General features: G+C 34.7%; 2 protein-coding genes across 6 annotated transcripts in view; both read right to left on the bottom strand.

The window, feature by feature from the left end:
* Nucleotides 1-11,102, bottom strand: part of Dab (DAB adaptor protein) — a 32,775-nt gene extending 21,673 nt beyond the window's left edge. For 2 of the 5 annotated variants that reach the window (XM_065348958.1, XM_065348961.1), the window contains exons 1-4: nucleotides 10,760-11,102; nucleotides 9,909-10,172; nucleotides 1,748-1,962; nucleotides 1,507-1,650 (exon numbers count right to left, since the gene is read on the bottom strand). In XM_065348958.1, coding sequence (XP_065205030.1) covers nucleotides 1,507-1,650; nucleotides 1,748-1,962; nucleotides 9,909-10,131 — 582 coding nt within the window. In that variant the 5' untranslated portion in view covers nucleotides 10,132-10,172; nucleotides 10,760-11,102. Of the gene's footprint in view, nucleotides 1-1,506; nucleotides 1,651-1,747; nucleotides 1,963-2,166; nucleotides 2,566-9,908; nucleotides 10,173-10,759 lie in introns of those variants that run through there. The other 3 variants (XM_065348959.1, XM_065348962.1, XM_065348960.1) reach the window with 2 other exon arrangements.
* Nucleotides 11,103-14,930: 3,828 nt separating this feature from the next.
* Nucleotides 14,931-18,101, bottom strand: APC7 (anaphase-promoting complex subunit 7). The gene is made up of 11 exons (XM_065348957.1): nucleotides 17,864-18,101; nucleotides 17,567-17,789; nucleotides 17,126-17,307; nucleotides 16,947-17,056; nucleotides 16,682-16,868; nucleotides 16,405-16,611; nucleotides 16,219-16,329; nucleotides 16,015-16,146; nucleotides 15,809-15,937; nucleotides 15,580-15,725; nucleotides 14,931-15,510 (listed from the first exon to the last, which is right to left on the bottom strand). The coding sequence occupies exons 1-11, from the start codon at nucleotides 17,936-17,938 to the stop codon at nucleotides 15,315-15,317; spliced, it is 1,698 nt and encodes a 565-aa protein (XP_065205029.1). The 5' UTR covers nucleotides 17,939-18,101; the 3' UTR covers nucleotides 14,931-15,314.
* Between the last annotated feature and the right edge of the window lie 3,393 nt (nucleotides 18,102-21,494).

Genomic DNA, 21,494 nt, shown 5'->3' with positions numbered 1-21,494 from the left:
GTAAATCATTCAGATTACAATAAAAATTACTTGACAAATTCAGAAAATTATGCACTTAAAACGTTGAACTGATCACTCCATTGGATTTTTCACGTCAAAACCTCACACTTTTTAAACCCTTGCAGGGTCCATTGGTCAATTTGGGCTTAAAATTGGTTGAAATGGAAATCCCAAAACCGAAACCGAAACTGAAACCGATTCAACCCGGAACCAAAACAATTTTTTCAATCCCAAAACGAATCCCGAAACCAAAATGAAAATTTAGAAGAACGAATCTCGAAACGAATCCAATCCCAAAATGAAAAAACTTCAATCCCGAAACTGAAATCCAGTCCAACCCAATCCAATCCAATCCAATCCTATAATTGTTTCGGTCCCACAGCTCCACAAACAAGATAATATCAATATCGAGATGTTTGCAGATGATACGTGCTTATTGTCAAGAAATATCAATCTTTCAACTGCTATCAACAACCTACAAGAATGTATAGATGAAATTTCAAAATGGGTCCTTGTATGGAAACTAAAACTGAATCCAACTAAAACCAAAACCAAGATATTTTCACTTCGCAATATTGCTCCTATTTGGCAGTTGAAAATTGGACAAGTAGACATCCCTTGGAAACACACTCAAGAACCAGTGAAATACCTCGGTGGTGTCCTACTTGATACTCGACTTACCCATCAGAAACACATCCTAGACGAATTGAGAACAACCTATGCAAAATTAAGTATGCTTTATACGCTACTAAATTGAAAATCGCAACTTCAAGTGAACACCGCAATTATTTTTCTCTACTCCAACATACTTTGTTCATTGCTAACCTAATCAAATAAACAACAACAACAATTCTTTCACCCCTGCCCCTCTCATACAGTCCTCTTTGCAAATACTACATCAACAATTTCAACTATTTCAACTATTTCAAAATTATTATTTTGTATAGGATCATTTCAACTAAAAATTTTCAACATTGTACTTCAATTTCAGCGAAATCGAAGACTATGAATCCCCCCCCCCACCACCACCACCCCTAATAAGCACACAATCAGCATCATCATCATCATCATCATCATTCATACAACCTTCGCTTCTCTACCCCTTTCAAACCCTTCCACAGGAAATTCCAATCCCTAAAAAAAGCATATGGCAACCTTTTTCTCACACCTGACACAAACCACACTATCCCTGGCAAATTAGTAATGGTCGCACCAAAAATCCGAATCAAAAACCTCTACCAAGCAAGGCCTTGACACGACTCTCAACTCCAGTATCGATTTTGCTCATTAAACCATAACAAGCGTAATTACCAAGCCATACGTTTGCGGTAAAATAACCACCTTTCACGCTGCTATCAGCTTAATTTATTCATTATTTCGAAGCCATTACTCTTTAACCCCATAACCATTGTCGTCGTCGTGTTTATTTTTCTTCTCCCCTACGTACGTAGTGCAGATATACTTGAAAATTTGAAAAAGAAAGTAATACATAAAATGCAACCCTACCTGACTCGCAGCTTTATCAGTTTTAATTCCGAAAAACCTATGTCCGGTATCCGGCGACCCGAAAATATACCCGAAAGCTCTTGAATCAGCAACATCTTGCGCGATGAACGATATCTTATGGACTGGATGATGATACAGGCAATCCTATACGCAAAACAAACCATCAACCATTTATAATCAACCACGTGAGAATTCTGCAACTGGTACCATATACGAGTATATGTAGGATGACACCACTTACTCCAGTTTTCTCATCCCTCAGTCTTATTCCGTCGATGGCAATAACGATATTTATCCTTTGCTTGTGTTCTCCGGCAGCTCTGACAGCCATTTTGAGTTCGAACAGCGCCTCTTGGCACATTCTGTCTCCTCTGGCTTCTTCGACCTCGAGTATACCGATCAGTTTGGCTTTGAAAGTTACCCCATCTCCGAGAAATCTCGACGGTTCGTTTTTATCTGTACACATTCGCCCAAAACAAAACCATATTTATTGACCACAAGATTTCAATAACGAATTAGCAATACCAGTAATGATAAATATACATTATACGTAGATAATTGTAGGTCGAAACGATTCGAGTATACGTGACACCCCTATTTTGAGCCCTATACTTGTAGGAAGAGAGACGTATCTCCGTCTCGAGTAAGGTATGTACTTACATTTACAAGGACTTGTTTTTTTGCGTAACGTTTGCATGAAGGATTTCGTCTTGGACAAACTTAACACAGCCGAGTAAATATTGTGCGATCTCGAAACGACACTTTGCTCGAGGCGACCAATTTTACACCTGGTTCGCGACGATGATACATCAATTAAACCGCCACAACAACAACAACACAACAGCTATCCGCAATATCGATACGGTTTCGGCCGAGAATACTAAATAATATACCGAAAATACCCTCGCGCGCACACATAAGCTTTCTTCTACGAAGGAACCAAAAAAAAAAACCTATAGATATACAGCCCCCGATCAAACCAATAAGGGTTGATACGATAATAAAACTTTTATAGGTGAACGCGGTTGTACGAGCTCTGAAAGCAACATTGATCTGAGCCAAGAAACGCAATCTACGAAAAAACGAGGTTAACGAATACATCGAGGGGGTGGTTTTTCATCGTCCAACAGACATGCTCAGAGCTTTCGATCAATACTCGACGGTATTTTCTCAACCACCATCTTCTTCTCTCCGGTGCGACGATTCTCTCGACTCTGCGGCTACATTGTATTAGTTGGTTGGTTTACATAAACAAATGTCGCTTGTTCGGCCGATAGAGCTTTTTATTTTCATTTTTAAATCGCCCTTCGTATACGTTCAGCTATTTTCATCCCAAAGTCTATTATATAGTGAATAATTCCCAATGCTGATTTCGATATTTGCTACACGTACCATTGTAATATGGGTTTAAGCATTACGGACATCTGAACCGGTCAGTACGTATACTAAATACATCTCGTGACGTAACTTTATTCGACATTGTGACCGTGTGTAGTCTACTCGTATGTACTATTTATTCAAAAATATCCATCTCTCTGTCTCTCACACGAGCAAAACTTCCGCAATGCGAAATAAAAATTAAACGGAAATAGAGCGTTTCGACTTTATATACCTACCTACGTCATTCATCACTACTCATTTATAAGTACAGTAAGTACCACACGTTTATGTGAACCATGATGTACGAATATACGAGTTCTTGAAAAAGAACCAGAAAAAAATACCTATCGCTATACACATTTCGAATTATAAGACTTAACTTGAGAGGCTTTTAAAATTATTAAACGTTACGCAAAAAGTCCACTTTACGATGTAATGAAGAAAAGAGAGATAGAAAACTACCGGCTGCCCCATCCACCCTCTGTTACTACTGTCTGCAGTCTGCAATGTGTTTGTGTACTGTGTATAGTGTACCCAGGTACTTATAACGAGTAAAATTACCAACGTTTTAAACCCGTCTACTCTCCATCTGTCTATTTCCTTTGCTTATGTGCGGTTGTTTGGTTTTATAATCCATTAATACACGTAGGTCTAGGTACTTATAGTACTTACTACCTACGCTTCGAGGTGTAATTTTCCTTTTTTTTTCCCCCTATCCCTTTGTATTTTATAGAGATCTAGACATCTAGACGATATATTTAGGTACTCCTCTATGTAGAAAGCTTCGTTTTTGCACATGCGAGGATTTTTTTCCATCCTTGAAAAGTGCAAAAATTAGTAAGTCTGCGATGGCTTAATTTATGTAGTAGGTAATTGAGAAAGATGATTTGAAAAACGATGAGGTAAACGACCGAGATTCCATAAGTTCGATCGTAACGTTTTGCACGCCCTTTATTTTTTGTAACGGGAAGTTGGATTTTTTTTGTAGGTTGCACGAATTGTATTGCATGGTGTATACAAGGTGTCCCGGATTGATGGATTCCGGTCTATTGTCTTTTTTTTTCTGGTGCAAATTGATGATAAAAGCTGAGAGTATACAGAGATTGTGTAAATTGATAGGTATACGAGGTATACGAGTATTGGGTATTTCGAAACTGAAACGTCCACGATTAAGAAATTCTATAAAGACAGAATATTAGTTTAAAGTAGTCTTAAGAAATCTCTTAAATTGAAGCGTTAGTAAATTTTTAAAAATTCGGAGATTATACTTGCGTGGTTCAGAAAAGTAAAAAATGTACTTTGTTGAAAACGGAAGGAAGTGGGTTTCAGGGTCTCAGAGGTCAATGTTCATCGATTTTAGACATGTCTGATACGTTTTGCTCTTTAAATCGAACGTTGAGAGAACATCTCGAGTGACTCGGACAGATCCATTTTAACAATATTCGATCAAATTTGGGTTTATACTTGGAGTGTTCTCTCCTGACAGAATATTTAGGCGAAAGTTGAGAATTTTTGAAAAAAAATTGGGTGAGTTAGAAAAAGATGGAAAATTAGGGAAAGTTGGGAAGACAGTGTGTAAGCAAGGAAGGAACATCAAAGAATTACCCAGCATCGTGGTTTTTACTTCTTGAATTATGCACTCCACGGCCAAAAATGCCAGAAAATCCCAACTTCTACTGAAACATCAAAAAATGTAATATTTTTCGCCGAAAATTTGGAAACAATAATTTCTCATTTTTGCCAAAACTGATTATTTTCGAAAATATAAAAATTACTAGTGGGCCGCTTCGTGGCCACATCGGCCGCCATATTTGGGGCAAGCAATTTTCATCTTCACATAAATCACCTAAATCGCATGAAATTCAAGTAGAAGTGCATTTTATCCTTTCTTTAATTCAAAAATTTTATAAATTGTATTAAAAACACTGTTCATTTAGTCATTCTTTTAATGTTTTGTTATATATTTTTTTGCACCAAAGATGGCCACCGATTTTACCTGAGTGAGACTATAGGGCCCTACTCACTCCAACTGAATGCTCAACGTTAAAAAATCTTCATAGGGCAGAATTCCATTTGCATACTTAATCCTTGCATAATGCAAGAATTTATTTTTTGGAGGAGTGGGAGGCCTGCATGCGCGTGCACATCTCCTCTAGTGTAACATAACGACATGCATCGCGATGCGTCATTGTGTAGGTTGGTTGTTGTGTGTGTGTGTGTGTGTGTGTGTGTGTGGGTGTGTGGGTGTGTGGGTGTGTGGGTGTGTGGGTGTGTGTGTGTGTGGGTGTGTGTGTGTGTGTGTGTGTGTGTGTGTGTGTGTGTGTGTGTGTGTGTGTGTGTGTGTGTGTGTGTGTGTGTGTGTGTGTGTGTGTGTGGGTGTGTGGGTGTGTGGGTGTGTGGGTGTGTGGGTGTGTGTGTGTGTGTGTGTGTGTGTGTGTGTGTGTGTGTGTGTGTGTGTGTGTGTGTGTGTGTGTAAGTGCATGCATTCTCTGAATGGATTTTTGTTTTAAAATGCCTCAAAAATCTATCAAAATCGCACGATGTAATAAACTTTTTGCTAATCTGTTTTCACCATTTTAATCAGCATGAAATTTCGAACATTATCCTCGCTTACACTACCCATCTAGCATTTTTAGTTTTCGAGATAATTTAATTTAAATTTGGGTTCAACATAGCACAAAAACTAAAAACCCTAGAGGGGTAATGTAAGCGAGGTAAATGTTCAGAATTTAATGCTCTTTAAAATGAGATAATAACCACCTTTCTAGCTTTATTCGTTCTTGATATATTTGAGAATAATAAAAAAAACGTCAAGAACAGCCCATTTCAACTCAAAATTTGAGCCCTTTAATTTCGAAATTTTTGCCCCTGCGTATTGTTCCTATATTCTAGAGACATTAAGATGTCGATTAAAACAAAATTAGCTCTTTAGGTGCCATAGATCAGATTGGGAATTTTTTTTCAATTTTTCAGGTATTTATTTTTCTTGCAGATTTATAGTATAGAGATGTCCTGAAAAAAAATGAAAAATCGTGAATTTTTGAGAACTTTTTTCTCGCTTTGCTCGAAATGACTCATATTTTTCTAAAAAAATTTCCTGAAAAATGAAAAATGCTAAAGCTATGAAAACTAACTTTTTACATCATCAAAAATTCAACAGGGTGTCTAACAAAACTCCTAGACAAAAAAATCATGACTTTTTCACGACCTATTTTTCACATTTTTACCGCATGAAAATACCCCCCCCCCCACACACACACACAAAAAATTGAATAACTTGAAACTGCGAGAAATTTTTTTATTATCAGGCAAGTAAGTAACTATTTCAATTTTTATTTTTCTGATTTTTAGACCAAATTTTTTTTCATTTTGTGGGCTTTTGAGCAAAATTTATGACTTTTTCATAACTTTTGTGACTTTCATAACCGTTCTGTTCAGGAATGGTGTTGTTTTACGTTTCGAAGTATAAAAATTTTTCACAGCTTTCGCCCTCGTTTCGCTCGGACCACATCATTTTCCTCTCTTTTCTCTGACCTTTGGAGCGTTGAAAAATTGACTCCTCACATCAAAAATAATGTTGTTTTACTTCTGTAAAATTATTAATTTTCGAAAGCTTTTGCCCTCGCTTCGTTCGGCCCTTTATTTCTATTTTTGAAAATAATGTTATAATTTCCTGAAAGCTATTGTCATGTAAAATTTTTAAATGTTGAGTCTATGAAAATCAATTTACTTTTAGAATTACATATCAAATTTTTTCAAAGATTTTGCTCGGCCAGGTTTGAATTCTACTGTGCAACTTTTCAAAAATTTTCGAGAATGAAAAATTAACTTGATAAAATTTAAGAAACATTACCAAATCAATACCTACAGGGCTGGTGCCGGTGTAAAAAAGTGCAAAATAACGAAAAAAGGTGCGAAATTTTATTCGAAAATATCAAAAAGGCACAAAATTTTGGCATTGAAACTTCTTATATTGAAAATGATTTTTTTGTACCTCACAAATTGTAAATTTTCTGAAGCTATTGTACTCGCGCTTCGCTCGAAGAAGTTCGAAAGGTTCCCTTTTTAAATTTGCTTTTCAAAAGACTAAAAAAAAACGAAAAAAATTGCGAATTTTTCATTTTGGGTTCCAGTACCAACTTGCAATAGAACAATTCAAATTTTTTGTCAAGTAAAAGCATCGTTTTGGAGCATTTAAAATTATTCATCATTTCTGTTTCCAACTCCCCCTTCCAAAATTTGTTCAGACCCGATTTGCCTACTTAGGATGAAAAATAATGGAAAGGAAAGGGATGTGTGAGATAAAAAGTTGGGCAAATTTCAGTCTCTCCACCCCCCCCCCCACAAGCAAATCATTTAGTCACGCCTCTGATAAGGGGGTGAAGAGAGTGGAACTCGTCAAAAAGTTAAAATAAGGAATATTTTCAATTTTTATTCTGATGCTGAATTCAAAAAAAACAAGTAGTTAAAAAAAAAACATTTTTCAAAATATGGAATTTCCAGCCCCTTTCTTAGTCTTTACAAATGTCAAACTCATTTTTGAGTAACTTCAGCAATCAGCATTTTGATGTTGAGAAATTACTATAAATATATTTTTGGATTCAGATCCACCTCCTCCCCCCCCCCCACCTATCCTTAAACTTTGAACCAACCTCAAGACTGATCTGTTAGATTCGCATCACATCGTTACGTAATTTAACCCCCCTCCCCCCACCTCCACTGCTACGCTCCGAAAATTGTGGAATATTTTTCTAATGATACCAACTAGCCTGTCTCCACCTCAAAAATGAAACCTAATGGGAAAATTTTTTGGATTTGTAATCTCCCCTCTCTTTTTCACTCAGATCGTGATTATTCGCCAAACTGAGCTTTTTCACAACTTTTTTAGCACCAAAGACAATTTTTTCTTACTCTAAACACGAAGTGGGGGGAAGGGGGAAATTAAGAATTTTTACTGAAAAATACAAAGCTTGTGAGCTAGCACGATTTTTTCTATTATCAATACCACTTTAGTCACACTCAGGATCACTTCCAGGACTTGCAGTAAAGAAAAACTCATCACACATCCTCTTAAATTCTCAAATTTTTTCGTAAAATTTTTGAACTTTCAGTTATTTTTTTCCAAAATTTAGTTTGAAAAATTAATTAGATTAAAAAAAAATTCTGTAAGTTGAAATTTTCAAAATATCATTTTAATGGTGAAAAAAAATCATTTAAAAGGTCAGGCATGGGCCAGTGAACTCCAATCAAAATTTGATCTGTTTTCAAAGGTCACCTCGATGCACAAAATGAAAATTTACAGAACAGAGGAAAGGCATAGAATGATATAAATTTCAGCTAATCCTGCAAAAAAATTCATTCTGGGTCGATTTTTTTGAGAACCTGATTATGGGAAATTATTTTTTTCACCTTAGTAAATTTACACGAATTTCGGATCAAAATATTATGAAGACACCTTTTTGATAATTACATAATTAAAATACAATATGTATTCAATTTTTCTTTTTTTTTTCTTCAATCAAAAGCATCGCGAAATAATTTCTTTATTAACTCGTTTTAATTAATCATTCGTTATTTCGATTCGCAGTCATTATTATTATTTTTTTTAATATAATCACGTCGTAAACTTTTACATTTAAATTAACAACAGCGTTGATGAGATTTTTCCAATTCACGGTTAAAATTCGCGCAAATTAAAATCGTCAAACATAACAAATCCATTTCCTAATCGTCACCATGGAACAACTAAACCTTCCTATCATCTAACTGTTAATTTCCTTTCCGGTCTCCACAATAATTCAGTCACCTCGACCGACTAAAATTGAAAAATTAGATTCTATAATTTCCAACAAATGAAAGCTTACAACTTTACAAAAAGACTTGAGAAATAAATCTAGTCACTGGAAACGTGAAAAAAAATTCCTCTCCTGTGCAACCATCGTTACATTCGTATCATATCATTTCCAATAAGTAGGTACAAAAGTACATTAATTTTTGTTAGTTTTATTCGCCATCGCCACCAAGGACAAACGTGTCCGATTTGAAAAAAAAAAAAATCTACCATAAAGCATAGGCAGGCACAGATATCTACCATAATTAATCGCGTAGTTACAGGCGTGAAAAAAAACACACGATACATTGACAATAAGAAATGCATATTTCAATTTTATAACAGGTAATTAGTCATCATTGCAACTGAAGTGAAACGTTTCCATTATTCGGATAATCTTCGCTTTATCTCGACCCAATTCGAATTCCACTTTCTACGGTTATCTCTCCGCGAAAATATTCTTATCATCGAGGAATTTTCACCGAAACGATTCGTTATTTTTGAATTAATCATCGATCGAAAATTCGAAATCAGACACCTGGTTTTTTTCAGTTCTTGGTTTTCGTACACACGTAATAATGTTCCCCCCTTTGGACTCGTTCGAAGAGAAAAATACGTTAGTCGGGTATTAATTTCGTGACGTAACGTGTTCTATTATGGTAAATTTACCAGCGTTGTAACCGAAATCGTCAATTAAGTACACAACTATAGTGATTTGCCGAGCATTCCACTAATTAACCATATATACCAAATTAACGACTATTGCTTAAGGACATTTTTATTAAACTTTATTTTTGTGTTGACTAAAAAAATGAAAATAAACCCAATTCGATCGGTCGATGTATCCTTAAACTTGAGAGTTTCTCGATAGTAAAAAAAATTGCTAACTGATCGTCGTCGATGCAATTACTACATACGATAAAATTAGCCAACTCGTAATCGAATTTACGACCAATGAATTTATATGTACCGGTGCTTATACTCGTATCTTCGATTAGTTCGATTGCATCCTATTGTATTATTCGAGTATACGACTGACGATGTAGGTACTCGAAGCTCTGAAACTCTTTAATCGTTATATTGGAGAAAAAAATAATATAAATAAAAACAAAAACAACATCACGTACACCGAATCGACCATAAAATAATCAAGGTTAAACAATGGTATGGTATGATTACAACGATCACAAACCTTTCTCCGTCGTCGTTACTCTCTTCGGTACTGATAACGTTCTGAACGATTGTTTCAAATTAACCAATCCTTTAAGCGACCGTTCTTTGGGATTAAAGTCGAATTTTTTCGATTGCGATTTGGCAGATTCTTCGTCATTTTTGACTGCGTCGTTTTTAAAACTAATACCATCCGAATTTAAAGACAAACAGCTATCTTTGGTGTTCGCGGCGACATTAGACATCGCTATAACATTCTATTAAAACTTCACTTCGCGTACGTAATCTGTAATAAAAAAGAAAACAAACCTTCGAGTTAGAGAGGAAAAAAACACTGATGGAAATTTCACCGAAAAAACATGCTAATCGCGAGGCTATTTCCAAGAGATTAACACGTTCGTTGTGTACAGCTGCGGTGATATATTAAATATAAATTGCAGCAAATCACGTTAACCTTGACTTGATCAAAAGGAATACACTAACTATGTAACAATATACTACATCGACGAGACTTGCGAGGAGCCTCCTTATAGAAAGCTCGATTAATTTATTTCACTTTAATAATATCATCACGTCGAGGATCGTTGGACTTTTCTAAACCGTTTTTTCGGCGTATTCGTTTCATAGTGTATATTTTTCCATCACTCGCTGTATACTCGATGGGTAGAAAGTTCTTTCAAGTAAAGGTACAAAATCCGCCGATCGTATTATCGAGTTGTTTAATCAGTAGCGATAGAAAAGTGATTATCTTAATGATGATTAAATTACCCTAAAGATTATTTTACACTTAGTTAATAACATCGTAGATAAGATTCGTACAAATCTTCTCGCTTCTGTGTGGAATAATCGTTCGATATCTTGCGTTAAATTTACCTTTTTACGAAATAAAAAATTGCTGGTGAATTTACAAGTAAGTTAGCAGCCTTTTGATACGTTCGTTTGATCGTGAAACATTTAAAAAATTCCGCATTCCTTTATCAAGAACTACGTATTTGGTAATTCATTGTGAAATCATCAACGGACTCGTCGAAGAATAAATTAAACGAGTATTTACGTTCACTGCATTTTACAATATTACACTTATTTCGAACACTATAATAATAATAATCACCGATCTCACAACCATAAACTGTTTTCTAAATCGAAATTTGCAGCAATAAAAAATTGAAAAACTTTCAACGAAATGAATGAAATTTTTTTTCGTAGAATTTTTCGTAGAAATTCGAAAATAACAAAAACAAAGATTGTTTTTTGGCTTTTCGTGCTACGTAGTTTCGCCAGATTTACTACAACTGCGCATATTGAGATTTGGCAACATCGCTGCGCAGACATGTGCATGTAAAATTCAAGATTCTGATTGGTCAGTTCACTAGAAAGAAGTTTTTAAATTTAAAAAAATTTTAGATGACAGATTTTCGAGAATCGAGATATTGGACGTTTTTTAAAATCTCTTATTTTCTACACTCTTGACTCTTGAGGTCTTGAGATTACATTTTACATTAGTAATTTTTCAAAACCGCAACTACCTCAAGCCTTCTTTTTCGAAGTAACATCCAAAATCCATTTGAGGAGCTCATTGCAAAAGTAGCCCTTGTCACATGAACCTATGCAATCTCCAAAGCTCTTCCTTGAGCGTACCCAGTATCATGAATGTAAACCAGGGCTTAAAACCACCAAAACCAAAACCAAATAAAACCACCACAACCATTGTTTTTCAATTGGTTTTACCACTACCACAACCATTTCAACTTCTTTTTGTAAATTTCAAAAACAACAACAACAAAAAACCAATACGTTGGAAAAAAATGAAAACCATTTCATTTAAAAACAACCATTTGGAAAAAAAATTTGAATTGAAAAAACCAAAACCACCAAAACGTTGTGTTCTTTGGAGAAAACCACAACCACAAGAACCGTTTCAATGAATTTCAAATGTAACCATAACCAATAACAACCATAAACCAATTCATGAAATGGTTCTTTTTGGTTTCTGCAATTTTTTCGGTTTTTCCAGACCAGTGATGCAAATTTTCTGGTTTTTTTTTGTCTCAAATCAGACTTTTAGTAGTACTCTTTATATAATCATACTTTAAATTTGTTTTTTGGTAAATTTTTTGATGTAAAAACCACCACAACCACCAAAACCAATTGAAAATTTGAAATGGTTTTTGATATGAAAAACCACAACTACCAGAAAAAAAATATAATACCAAAACCAAAACCACATCCACACCACATTAAAAAAAAATTGAAACCATTTCAAAACCAGAACCAGAAAAACTTTGAAACTTGAACCTTAAAACCAATTGGAACCATTATGGCTTGTGATCGCAAAACCAATTCAGAAACCATAACCAAAAACCATTATTTTTGAGTTTTTCAAAAACCATCTACCACAACAACCAATAAAATCCAAATGGTTTTAAGCCCTGATGTAAACTCTATAAAGCAATTCCTCTCAGGGCTACTCAGGGTAGACTAACTTGACGGTCATTTCATCATTACAACATGATCTCCGCAGTTGGCAATAGGTGCAATCGAGTAAAACGTGTCTAAAAGTTCATGTGACAAGGGCTACTTTTGCAATGAGCTCCTCATTTTCAAAAGCTGCTACCCGAGCAAATTCTTGTGGATTCTAAATCTGCCAAAATCCAGATTCTCGAAGATCTGCCAAAAATGCCAAAATCTGTGTAAAAAGAACACATCTTTTATTTCTAATTTTCTACTCCTGCTCACGTGCTCACTGCTCGTTGCTCTGGCACTGGTATTAAATTAATCAAGTCAAATCAAATCAACTTGGTCTTGGTGTTGTTATTTTAATTTTCACAAGTTATTAAACTCTCTTTTTTCACAATATCAAACACCTTAAACTGAGTTCGTGATTCGCTCGTTCTGTCGGTATTGCTATCGACCACCGTCGTCTCAACGAGACAACGAGACTGTAGAATGCTTACAAGGGAACCTCTTGAGGTGTCCGCCTCCGATTTGAACGGGACCGCGATTTATGGAAAGAGCATGGTCTAAAACCCCCAAAACCAAATTCTCAGCTGCTCAACTTCATATCTCGATATTTGGCGAACGTTTGAAAATTCAAAATTGACTGTTTTTGGTGATTTATGCTTTTTTCCAAAAATGCACGTATTTGATCAGTAGAAATGATCAAAATAAGTCCTAAAACTGATATTATATCCCCAAATCCCAATTTCACCATTGCCAGCCATTCTGGAGCCTCCAGCGCGATTTTACAATTTCTCCAGAAATTTTAATTTGCTCCAGAAGACATGAATATGCAGTTGGGCAGCTGAAAATCGAGTTGTGTGTTATGCTCGACCGGTTTAACGAATTTATCCACATTTGAGCCGATTCTGGAGGGGACACCTCAAGAGTGGTTTTTTGACCAGCTTTTTTCATTATAAAAATATCCAAAAATTAGAGGGAGGCTCCAGAATTACTGGAAATAGCAAAATTCGCCCTCGTGGGGTTAGTTCATTACAAAATACTGTGATTCGCGCAAATTTCAAACATTTACTCGCAAACTGAAAATTTCTGATTTTTGGATACCTATTTTATTTTGAAAAAAGCTGGTCAAAAAAACCCAGAATCGGCTCAAATGTGGATAAATTCGTTAAACAGGCCGCGAGCATAACTCACAACTCGATTTTCAGCTGCCCAAGTTCATATTCACGTCTTCTGGAGCAAATTAAAAATTCTGGAGAGATTGAAAAATAGTTCTGGAGGCTCCAGAATGGTTGGAAATGGCGAAATTCGTCCTCGTGAGATTAGTTCGTAACAGAATATTGCGATTCGTGCAAATTTCGAAAATTTTCGATTTTTGAATATTTTTATTTTGAAAGAAACCACTCTTGAGGTGTCCCCTCCAGAATCGGCTCAAATGTGGATAAATTCGTTAAACAGGTCGAGCATAACGCACAACTCGATTTTCAGCTGCCCAACATCATATTCAAGTCTTCTGGAGCAAATTAAAAATTCTGGAGAAATTGACAAATCACGCTGGAGGCTCCAGAATGGCTGGAAATGGCGAAATTCGCCCTCATGAGGTTAGTTCATAACAGAATACTGCAATTCGTGCAAATTTCGAAAATTTTCTCGCAAGCTGGAAATTTTTTGATTTTTGGATATTTTTATTTTGAAAAAAAACCGATCAAAAACCACTCTTGAGGTGTCCCTTCCAGAATCGCCTCAAATATGAATAAATTCATTAAACAGGTCGAGTATAACACATAACTCGATTTTTAGCTGCCCAACATCATATTCACGTCTTCTGGAGCAAATTAAAAATTCTGGAGAAATTGAAAAATCGCGCTGGAGGCTGCAGAATGGCTGGAAATGGCGAAATTCACCCTCGTGGGGTTAGCTCATAACAAAATACTGTGATTCAGGCAAATTTCAAACATTTTCTCGAAAACTGGAAATTTTTGATATTTTTATTTTGAAAAAAGCTGGTCAAAAAGCCACTCTTGAGGAGTCCCCTCCAGAATCGGCTCCAATGTGGATAAATTCGTTAAACAGGTCGAGCATAACACACAACTCGATTTTCAGCTGCTTAACATCATATTCACGTCTTCTGGAGCAAATTAAAAATCCTGGAGAAATTGAAAAATCGTGCTGGAGGCTCCAGAATGGCTGGAAATGGCGAAATTGAGATTTGGGGAATTAATATCAGTTTTAGGACTTATTTTGATCATTTTTACTGATCAAATACGTTCGTTTTTGAAGAAAGCATAAATCACCAAAAACAGTCAATTTTGAATTTTCAAACGTTCGCCAAATATCGAGATACTTATGAAGTTGGGCAGCTGAAAATTTGGTATTGGGGGTTTTAGAGCATGATCTTTCCAAAATTCGCGATCCCGTTCAAATCGGAGGCGTACACTTCAAGAGGTTCCCTTGTTAGAACTCAAAGTTCCAAGATTGAAAGATTACAAATCTAAATTGATCGGTTTCCCGAAGAAAGAAGCTGATTCATCTTAAAAGAAGTGTTAGCCTACTCATTTTCTTCGAAATGAAAACAATTCAATGATAATTGATAGTTTTCAGTACGATTATAATATTGTATTAAATCAATTGAACACAAAAGTTCGCCATATTTAAAAACAAAAAAAAAATACATCCAATCTATCCAATGATTACATTTATCGACTGGTACCAAATTTTCGTCGAATCTACCGACAATCGATTTTCAAACGATATTAAAATATTGCCACGCCAATTTACCTAACGCACGATTAATAAGTAAATATAAACACAAAAATACAAAATTAATATATAAATGCCTGAAAGGGCGAGAAAGTTCAGTCACAAGCTACAACTGGTAAAAAAAAGAAGAAAGAAAACACTATTCAATTCAACGACAACGATAAACGAATAACAACACAAAGAGAAAAACTCATTCATTCGATTAACAAACTTAATCATCCGACATATAATGCTCGGAATCGGACGCAGCTATTTCGTAAGTATTCTCATTTTCTCCGCCTTCTGTATCCGACGAACTATTCAAATACTGAAGACCAACACGAGGAGGAGCAGATGTATCTCCGTTACCATTATTATGCTCTAATCTATTCAGACCGTCGTTCGCTTTGTGATTATTTGGCTCTAATCTGTAACACGGAGCGTCAATTTTATACTTTTAAATATACATAAACGAGGGATGTGTTTTTTATTTTTACCTCAAAGCCGTATGATAATGATAGAATGCTTTCTCGTCGTCGCTAGATCTTGCGTAAAGATCACCGAGCATTTGATGTAATTTAGCGGTAGGATTCCTGTTGACTTGTTTTTGCAGCAGGTTTATTGCAGGTTCTAATGAAGTTTCCTGAAAGAATACATCGTGAAATTATATGTATTTCGGTCAGTTTCGATTTTTGAAGCCTAAAATATCAATACTGATAGTATTACTTCTTCGTAGACTTGAGCTAATAAATAAACAGCGGGCAGATATGTATCGTTCTGATCAAGGGCTTTTTCTAGTAACGATTTCGCTTTGCTATTATTTACAGGGTCTTTCATCAATACTAAAGCATACAACTGCAAGAAAAATAAAAAGAATATGAATAATTTTTATATGTATCATGTATCTTCAACGATGAACACAGGTAACCTACCGTTAACGCTCTAGGTGAGTTGTTATCAGCTTTACAACAATTACTAGCTATGGTTAATGCATCCTTCGTACGATTTTGAGCCAGATAACAATCAACCAAACCTTTATGAGGCTCGTACCTACACGGAGCGATCTAAAAAGAACGTAAATTAGTAAATTACGGTGAACTCGAGTATTTTTCTTCACTAGATATATCCGAACATACTTCGTAAGCTTCTCTAAAATGAACAATAGCATTTTGATACTTCTTCATATCGTACAATATACATCCTTTGACGACTAAAGCTTCGACATTTTTAGGATTCAGCAAACAGGCCTGAGAAAATAACGCAAGTAGGTGTTAAATTCCAAGTAAACCTCTGTATCAATACAGCAACACATTGAAACTTACTCTCTGAGCGAAATAAGCAGCGGTATTCAGAGAATTATTAGAATATAATAGACACGCGAGAGCTGTCCACATTTCAGAATCACCGTCTTCGGAAAAATGCCAATTCAAAGGCATCATTTTCTCTAAATCGCCAGCAGCACGTTCAGATAAATATATGGTAGCCATTATACCGTATCCTCGATGACAAGTAGGATCTATATAGAATGCCTGTAAAGACAAATAATTATTTATTTGGAATAAAAATGAAGATTTCGAATAATTATTCACTAGAATATACCTGCTGTAAGGTCATTTTAGCATTCGTTACGTCGCCAGAATAGTAATAAATTTCTCCCAAAGCAACCATCATCACAGGATTAAAGCGTAATGGTGAATTTTCATCGACAAGCTGACGGAAAGCTGCAATTGCGGTTGGATAATCGTATGTTTGCGAGTGAGCGTGAGCTTTTGTCCATAAATTCAACCTATGTGAAAATAACAGCGAATTTGGTAAGTACACTTGTGTCGAAACATAAGCGAGGGAATGTTTTATAAAAAATTACCATTCGAAAGAAGATAACTCCGGACTATTCATTACGAGAGTATTAACTTCGGTACTTTTAACACCCAATTTCAATAAACCTTCTGTGGCTTCTAATGCCAAAGGACATTCCTACGACAAAAACACCATTCGATGAATAATTCGTTAAATGAATTCGAAAAAATGAATAATAACACGTACTCGTAAGACTTCTTTATAAGCGGTTATCGCTGATCGTTCCATTCCACTTTGATGGTATAGTTTGGCTAATGCCATATTAATCTTCACCGTACGCTGTCTAGCTGCCACTGATTGCAGAGTTGATATAGCTTGCTCGTTCATATTCAAACGGACGTAGCATAAATGTAATTTATACTTGATTTCTGTAAATTTCATACGATTAGGACAAGCTATCTGTATTTTCGTTGCGACTCATTCAAGCCCAAACACATCGCAAAAAATATATATAAAATAAAATGCTTTCATAGGAAACAAAATTCACCATATAGGCGTACATATTTTTGATGAAATTAAATGTGATAAAAATCCCTAGGATATCTATCAGCAATCTTAACGATGAATTGTTTCCAAAAATTTTTAAGCTACATATTAGTGAACTAACGAGATCGTTTCCTTACGTACCACTGTCCGGTAATATATCTTTCTGTCCTTCGATTTGTTTCGATAATCCTTTAGATTTCATCAAGTGTTTTTTATACTGCAGAGCATTATTAAACATTTTCTCAGCTTTACGATATTTTCCCAAGTGGTAGGCTGATTCGCCGTAGAAAGTCATCGTATTCAATTTGATCTCCGGTTCATTGACTCCTTTCGTGTTGTCGTGAACACTCAGCAGTATATCAGCCTATTAATTTAAAATCGAACAATTAAAATTCATCGTTTAAAACACAAAAAGAAACAACAATTTGGAATACAAACCAGAATTACAACGTTGGAATGCAGTTCGTTTTCTCGTAGACGTTTCAAGTTTTCGTACAACGTATTTACACTCATTGTGAAGCTAATACGATGGAGACGGTAATGGATGAATTAAAATATGCTCAAAAACTTCAAACTAATGATTAAATAACGATTACTTTTCATTTTCTACAATAATTTTTCGATAAACGAAACGAAATTTTTTTAAATCACCTTTTGGCAAAAAAAAAAAAGAAAACAAATCAAAATTCAAAACAAGAAAATTGTATTTGGGCTTTTTGAGTAAGATTTTCAATCAAAACAAACAAAGGGAAGGGAAGGGGGAAATGGATAGGTTAGGTACATAGGTAGGTAGGTTGAAGTTTTTTAATTTTTTTGCAAAAAATAAATTTAATAAAATTTAATTTATTTTAAAAAAATGTAAATACCCTAAATTTTATTTTTTTGAAATTTTAATTGGGTAATAACATTCTGGTTTTTGTAGAGCAGTTAGTAGTGTTTTGTTTTTGTTTAAAATTTTATTCATTTTCACAAACTTTAACAGTTGTTCTGACTTTTGAGCAGACTTGAATTTTGTAACTTTGAACTTTGAATTTTAGTAATCATGGCGATTTTCACACCAATTTTGATGTTTTTTTACATTTGCAAAATTTTTAGACTAATTTGCAACGATTATCATTATCAATGATCTGTTTTTTAAAAAATGTTTCGAGATATTTCATCAGATTATTCAGATTTTGGTTGTTTCAATTTCATTTCAAGTTCAACGATATTTTGAGCAATTTTTCAAAGTTTTTCTCAATTTTGTCAATTACTGACAAGAAAAAAGATTTTATCACATTTTTATCCAAAAAGTGAGATGATTTTGCAGCTTTATGGCAATAAATCAAGACTTTTTTGGAAATTTTGACATTAGAGTGAGAATGTTTAGTGATTACCTACTGGCAGAAAAGCGACTAGCGAGATTTCAAGAGCTCATGTTTCGAAAATTTTTGAAAAAAATTGAAATTTTTAAATATTTTTTTGCAATGGGGGGGGGGGGGGGGGGTTGAACACTTGTGTAAAAGAGCAACATTTTTTACTTAATTTTTAGCAAAAAAGTGAAATTTTATAGAAATTTTTAATAGAAAATTGACTTTTTGGTGATTTACTGATTTTTCAGAATATATTAGCCTTGAAAATTCCAAGTTTTAAAAATTTGACTGCATAAAAAAACCCGGAACCGTAACCCAAATTAACCAAAAAAATTCCATCAAAAATCTGTATACCGTAACCATTGATTTTTTACGTATACGTCGTCGACCGTATATAATGGACGAATAATTCAACGGTGAAAAAATGACAAAATGTGAAGCCTAGATTTTGGATGCAGAATCCTGGAAATCTTCTGCTCATGCGCCAAACATGACGTTTACGGTGCTGGTGGAGAGAGAGACGGTTTACTGGTTGAACGTGGGTTGAACCAGGGAACCGTCTCTCTCTCCGCCAGCACCGTAAGCATCATGTTTGGCGCATGTGCAGAACGTTTCCAGGATTCTGCATCCAAAATGTGGGCGTCATTTCCTGCCATTTGAATTATTCGTCCATTATATACGGTCGACGGTATACGTAAAAAATCAATGACCGTAACCGTAACCTTTATTCATCTATCAATTTTTTACCAAAACTGTAACCGAAGTAATCAACATGAAAAAAAAAATTCAACCTTTAACTGTAACCAAAATTTTTTTCATTAAGGTTAGCATTAGCATCCCTGCCCTTGGTCTCAGCCTCTCAGATTGGCTACGGTAAGGCTACGGGGTGACCGATAAATTTTAGGCCCCATGTGAGAAGTAAGTTCAGAACAGTGATGGAAAAACTTTTACATTTCAGTTCAAGTTTTCAGTTTTTAGTTTTAACTTTCAGTTTTATTTTTTTCAGTTCAACTTCAAGCTTTCAGTTTTCAGTTTCAGTTTTTCCAATTTCAGTTCAAGTTTCTGAAGTTTTTAGTTTCAGTTTTCAGTTTTGCTGTTTAGTTTTTTCAGTTCAAGTTTTCAGTTTTCCATTTCAGTTTCAGTTTTCATAATTTTTTGAGGTTCAATGGTTCAAATTCAAAATGAAATGAAAAAAAAAATGAATTTTTCTTTTTGTTCATGAATCTTTCAGATAGGTACCTACTATAATTTGCTACTGGGCAACAAAAACTTCAAATTTCAAATTCAAACTCAGAAATTATGGAGAAATATGGGCATGTTAATTGCAGTAATGCCTGTAACTTGTAAGTGATGGCAAAACTTCTAGATTTCAGTTCAAGTTTTCAGTTTTTAGTTTCAGTTTTATTTTTTTCAGTTTCAGTTTTTTTTTCATTTCAGTTCTAGTTTTAGTTTTATTTTTTTCAGTTCAAGTTTTCAGTTTTCAGTTTCAGTTTTCCATCACTGTTTCATAAGTTGCAAGTTGTAAACCACATTGCCAACTTTGAATTAATTAAAATTTCCAAAAATTCTCAAGTGCACCTCTATTATCGAATTCATCAATCATCATTAAATTTCTTCTAATGATATCTGAATTTTGAAAAATGTTCGGAATTATTTTTAAGACCATGCTGATTGCTAATGCAACAAAAATTAAAATTTGGTCCCATTATGGCCCCATTACCATTTAGTAGGTACTTAGCCCAAAAATGAAAAAAAAAAAAAATGACCGAATTTGATGATTGATTATTTCAACAAATTAACTGAAAAGACACAAAATAAATGAATGCTCAAGACTGTCTGATTTCCAAAACATTGTTCACACTTTCAAAGTATTTGATTTGTACATCTTTGATCTTTCACAATTATTTCCAATAAAAAAAATAAGATCAGAGAAATCATCTATGTAAATTGAAAAGGTATTTTCTTTCGCCCTATTCCAGTTAGAAATTCAGAAAGTTCAAAAATTCCGAATTAGTAAAGCATCGAAAGATCGATTATTGCTACAGCTAAAAATTTGGCTGAGGGGGTTTTTGATATGTATTTTGATCCAGTTCAGTTGAGTCAAAATTTAAGAATAGCATTCCGGAAGTTTGGCCCCTTATTATAGGTAGTTATATAAGTTTTTCTTCAAAAATCAAAAGGTCGAGGTAATGAGGTAATTCTACCTTCGGCTTCAACCATATACCCATCAGAATCTAATTATTTCTGGTATTCTGTGCACCTTAGAATACCAACGTAGGCAACTTTTCTAATACTTGTGCAGATGAAATAACATAACATCGCTAAATTAAATGAAAAATTCACATTTCTGGATGAAAGTAATCAAGATGAAATGCAATACAGCTGTCTGATTTTACTATCAGCCTCTGCATTCGAGCAATTTTTAAAAAATGTCAGCATTTGCCTGCGAATCGCGATGTTTAGATTCGATTTCAACGAAGGCGAAGTCGATACCTATTTTCGCGCAACTTCTTATCAATTGAACTTTATCATCACCGTCATCGCCATCATCATCATTTTTAGCTGTTTTGTCTTCTCTAATGAGTAATAATGAAATTCTTAATTCACCATAAATGACACATGGTATTAAAGAGCAAGAGAAAAACAAGTTAGTGACCCGTCATTTTTGATTTTGAGTATCGCAATCGTACACTGTAACTTGTACTCGCATTACCTTG

The sequence above is a fragment of the Planococcus citri genome, chromosome 2, assembly GCF_950023065.1.
Source record: "Planococcus citri chromosome 2, ihPlaCitr1.1, whole genome shotgun sequence".
In the NCBI taxonomy this organism is placed as follows: domain Eukaryota; kingdom Metazoa; phylum Arthropoda; class Insecta; order Hemiptera; family Pseudococcidae; genus Planococcus; species Planococcus citri.
This window is presented reverse-complemented; position numbering and strand designations above follow the sequence as displayed.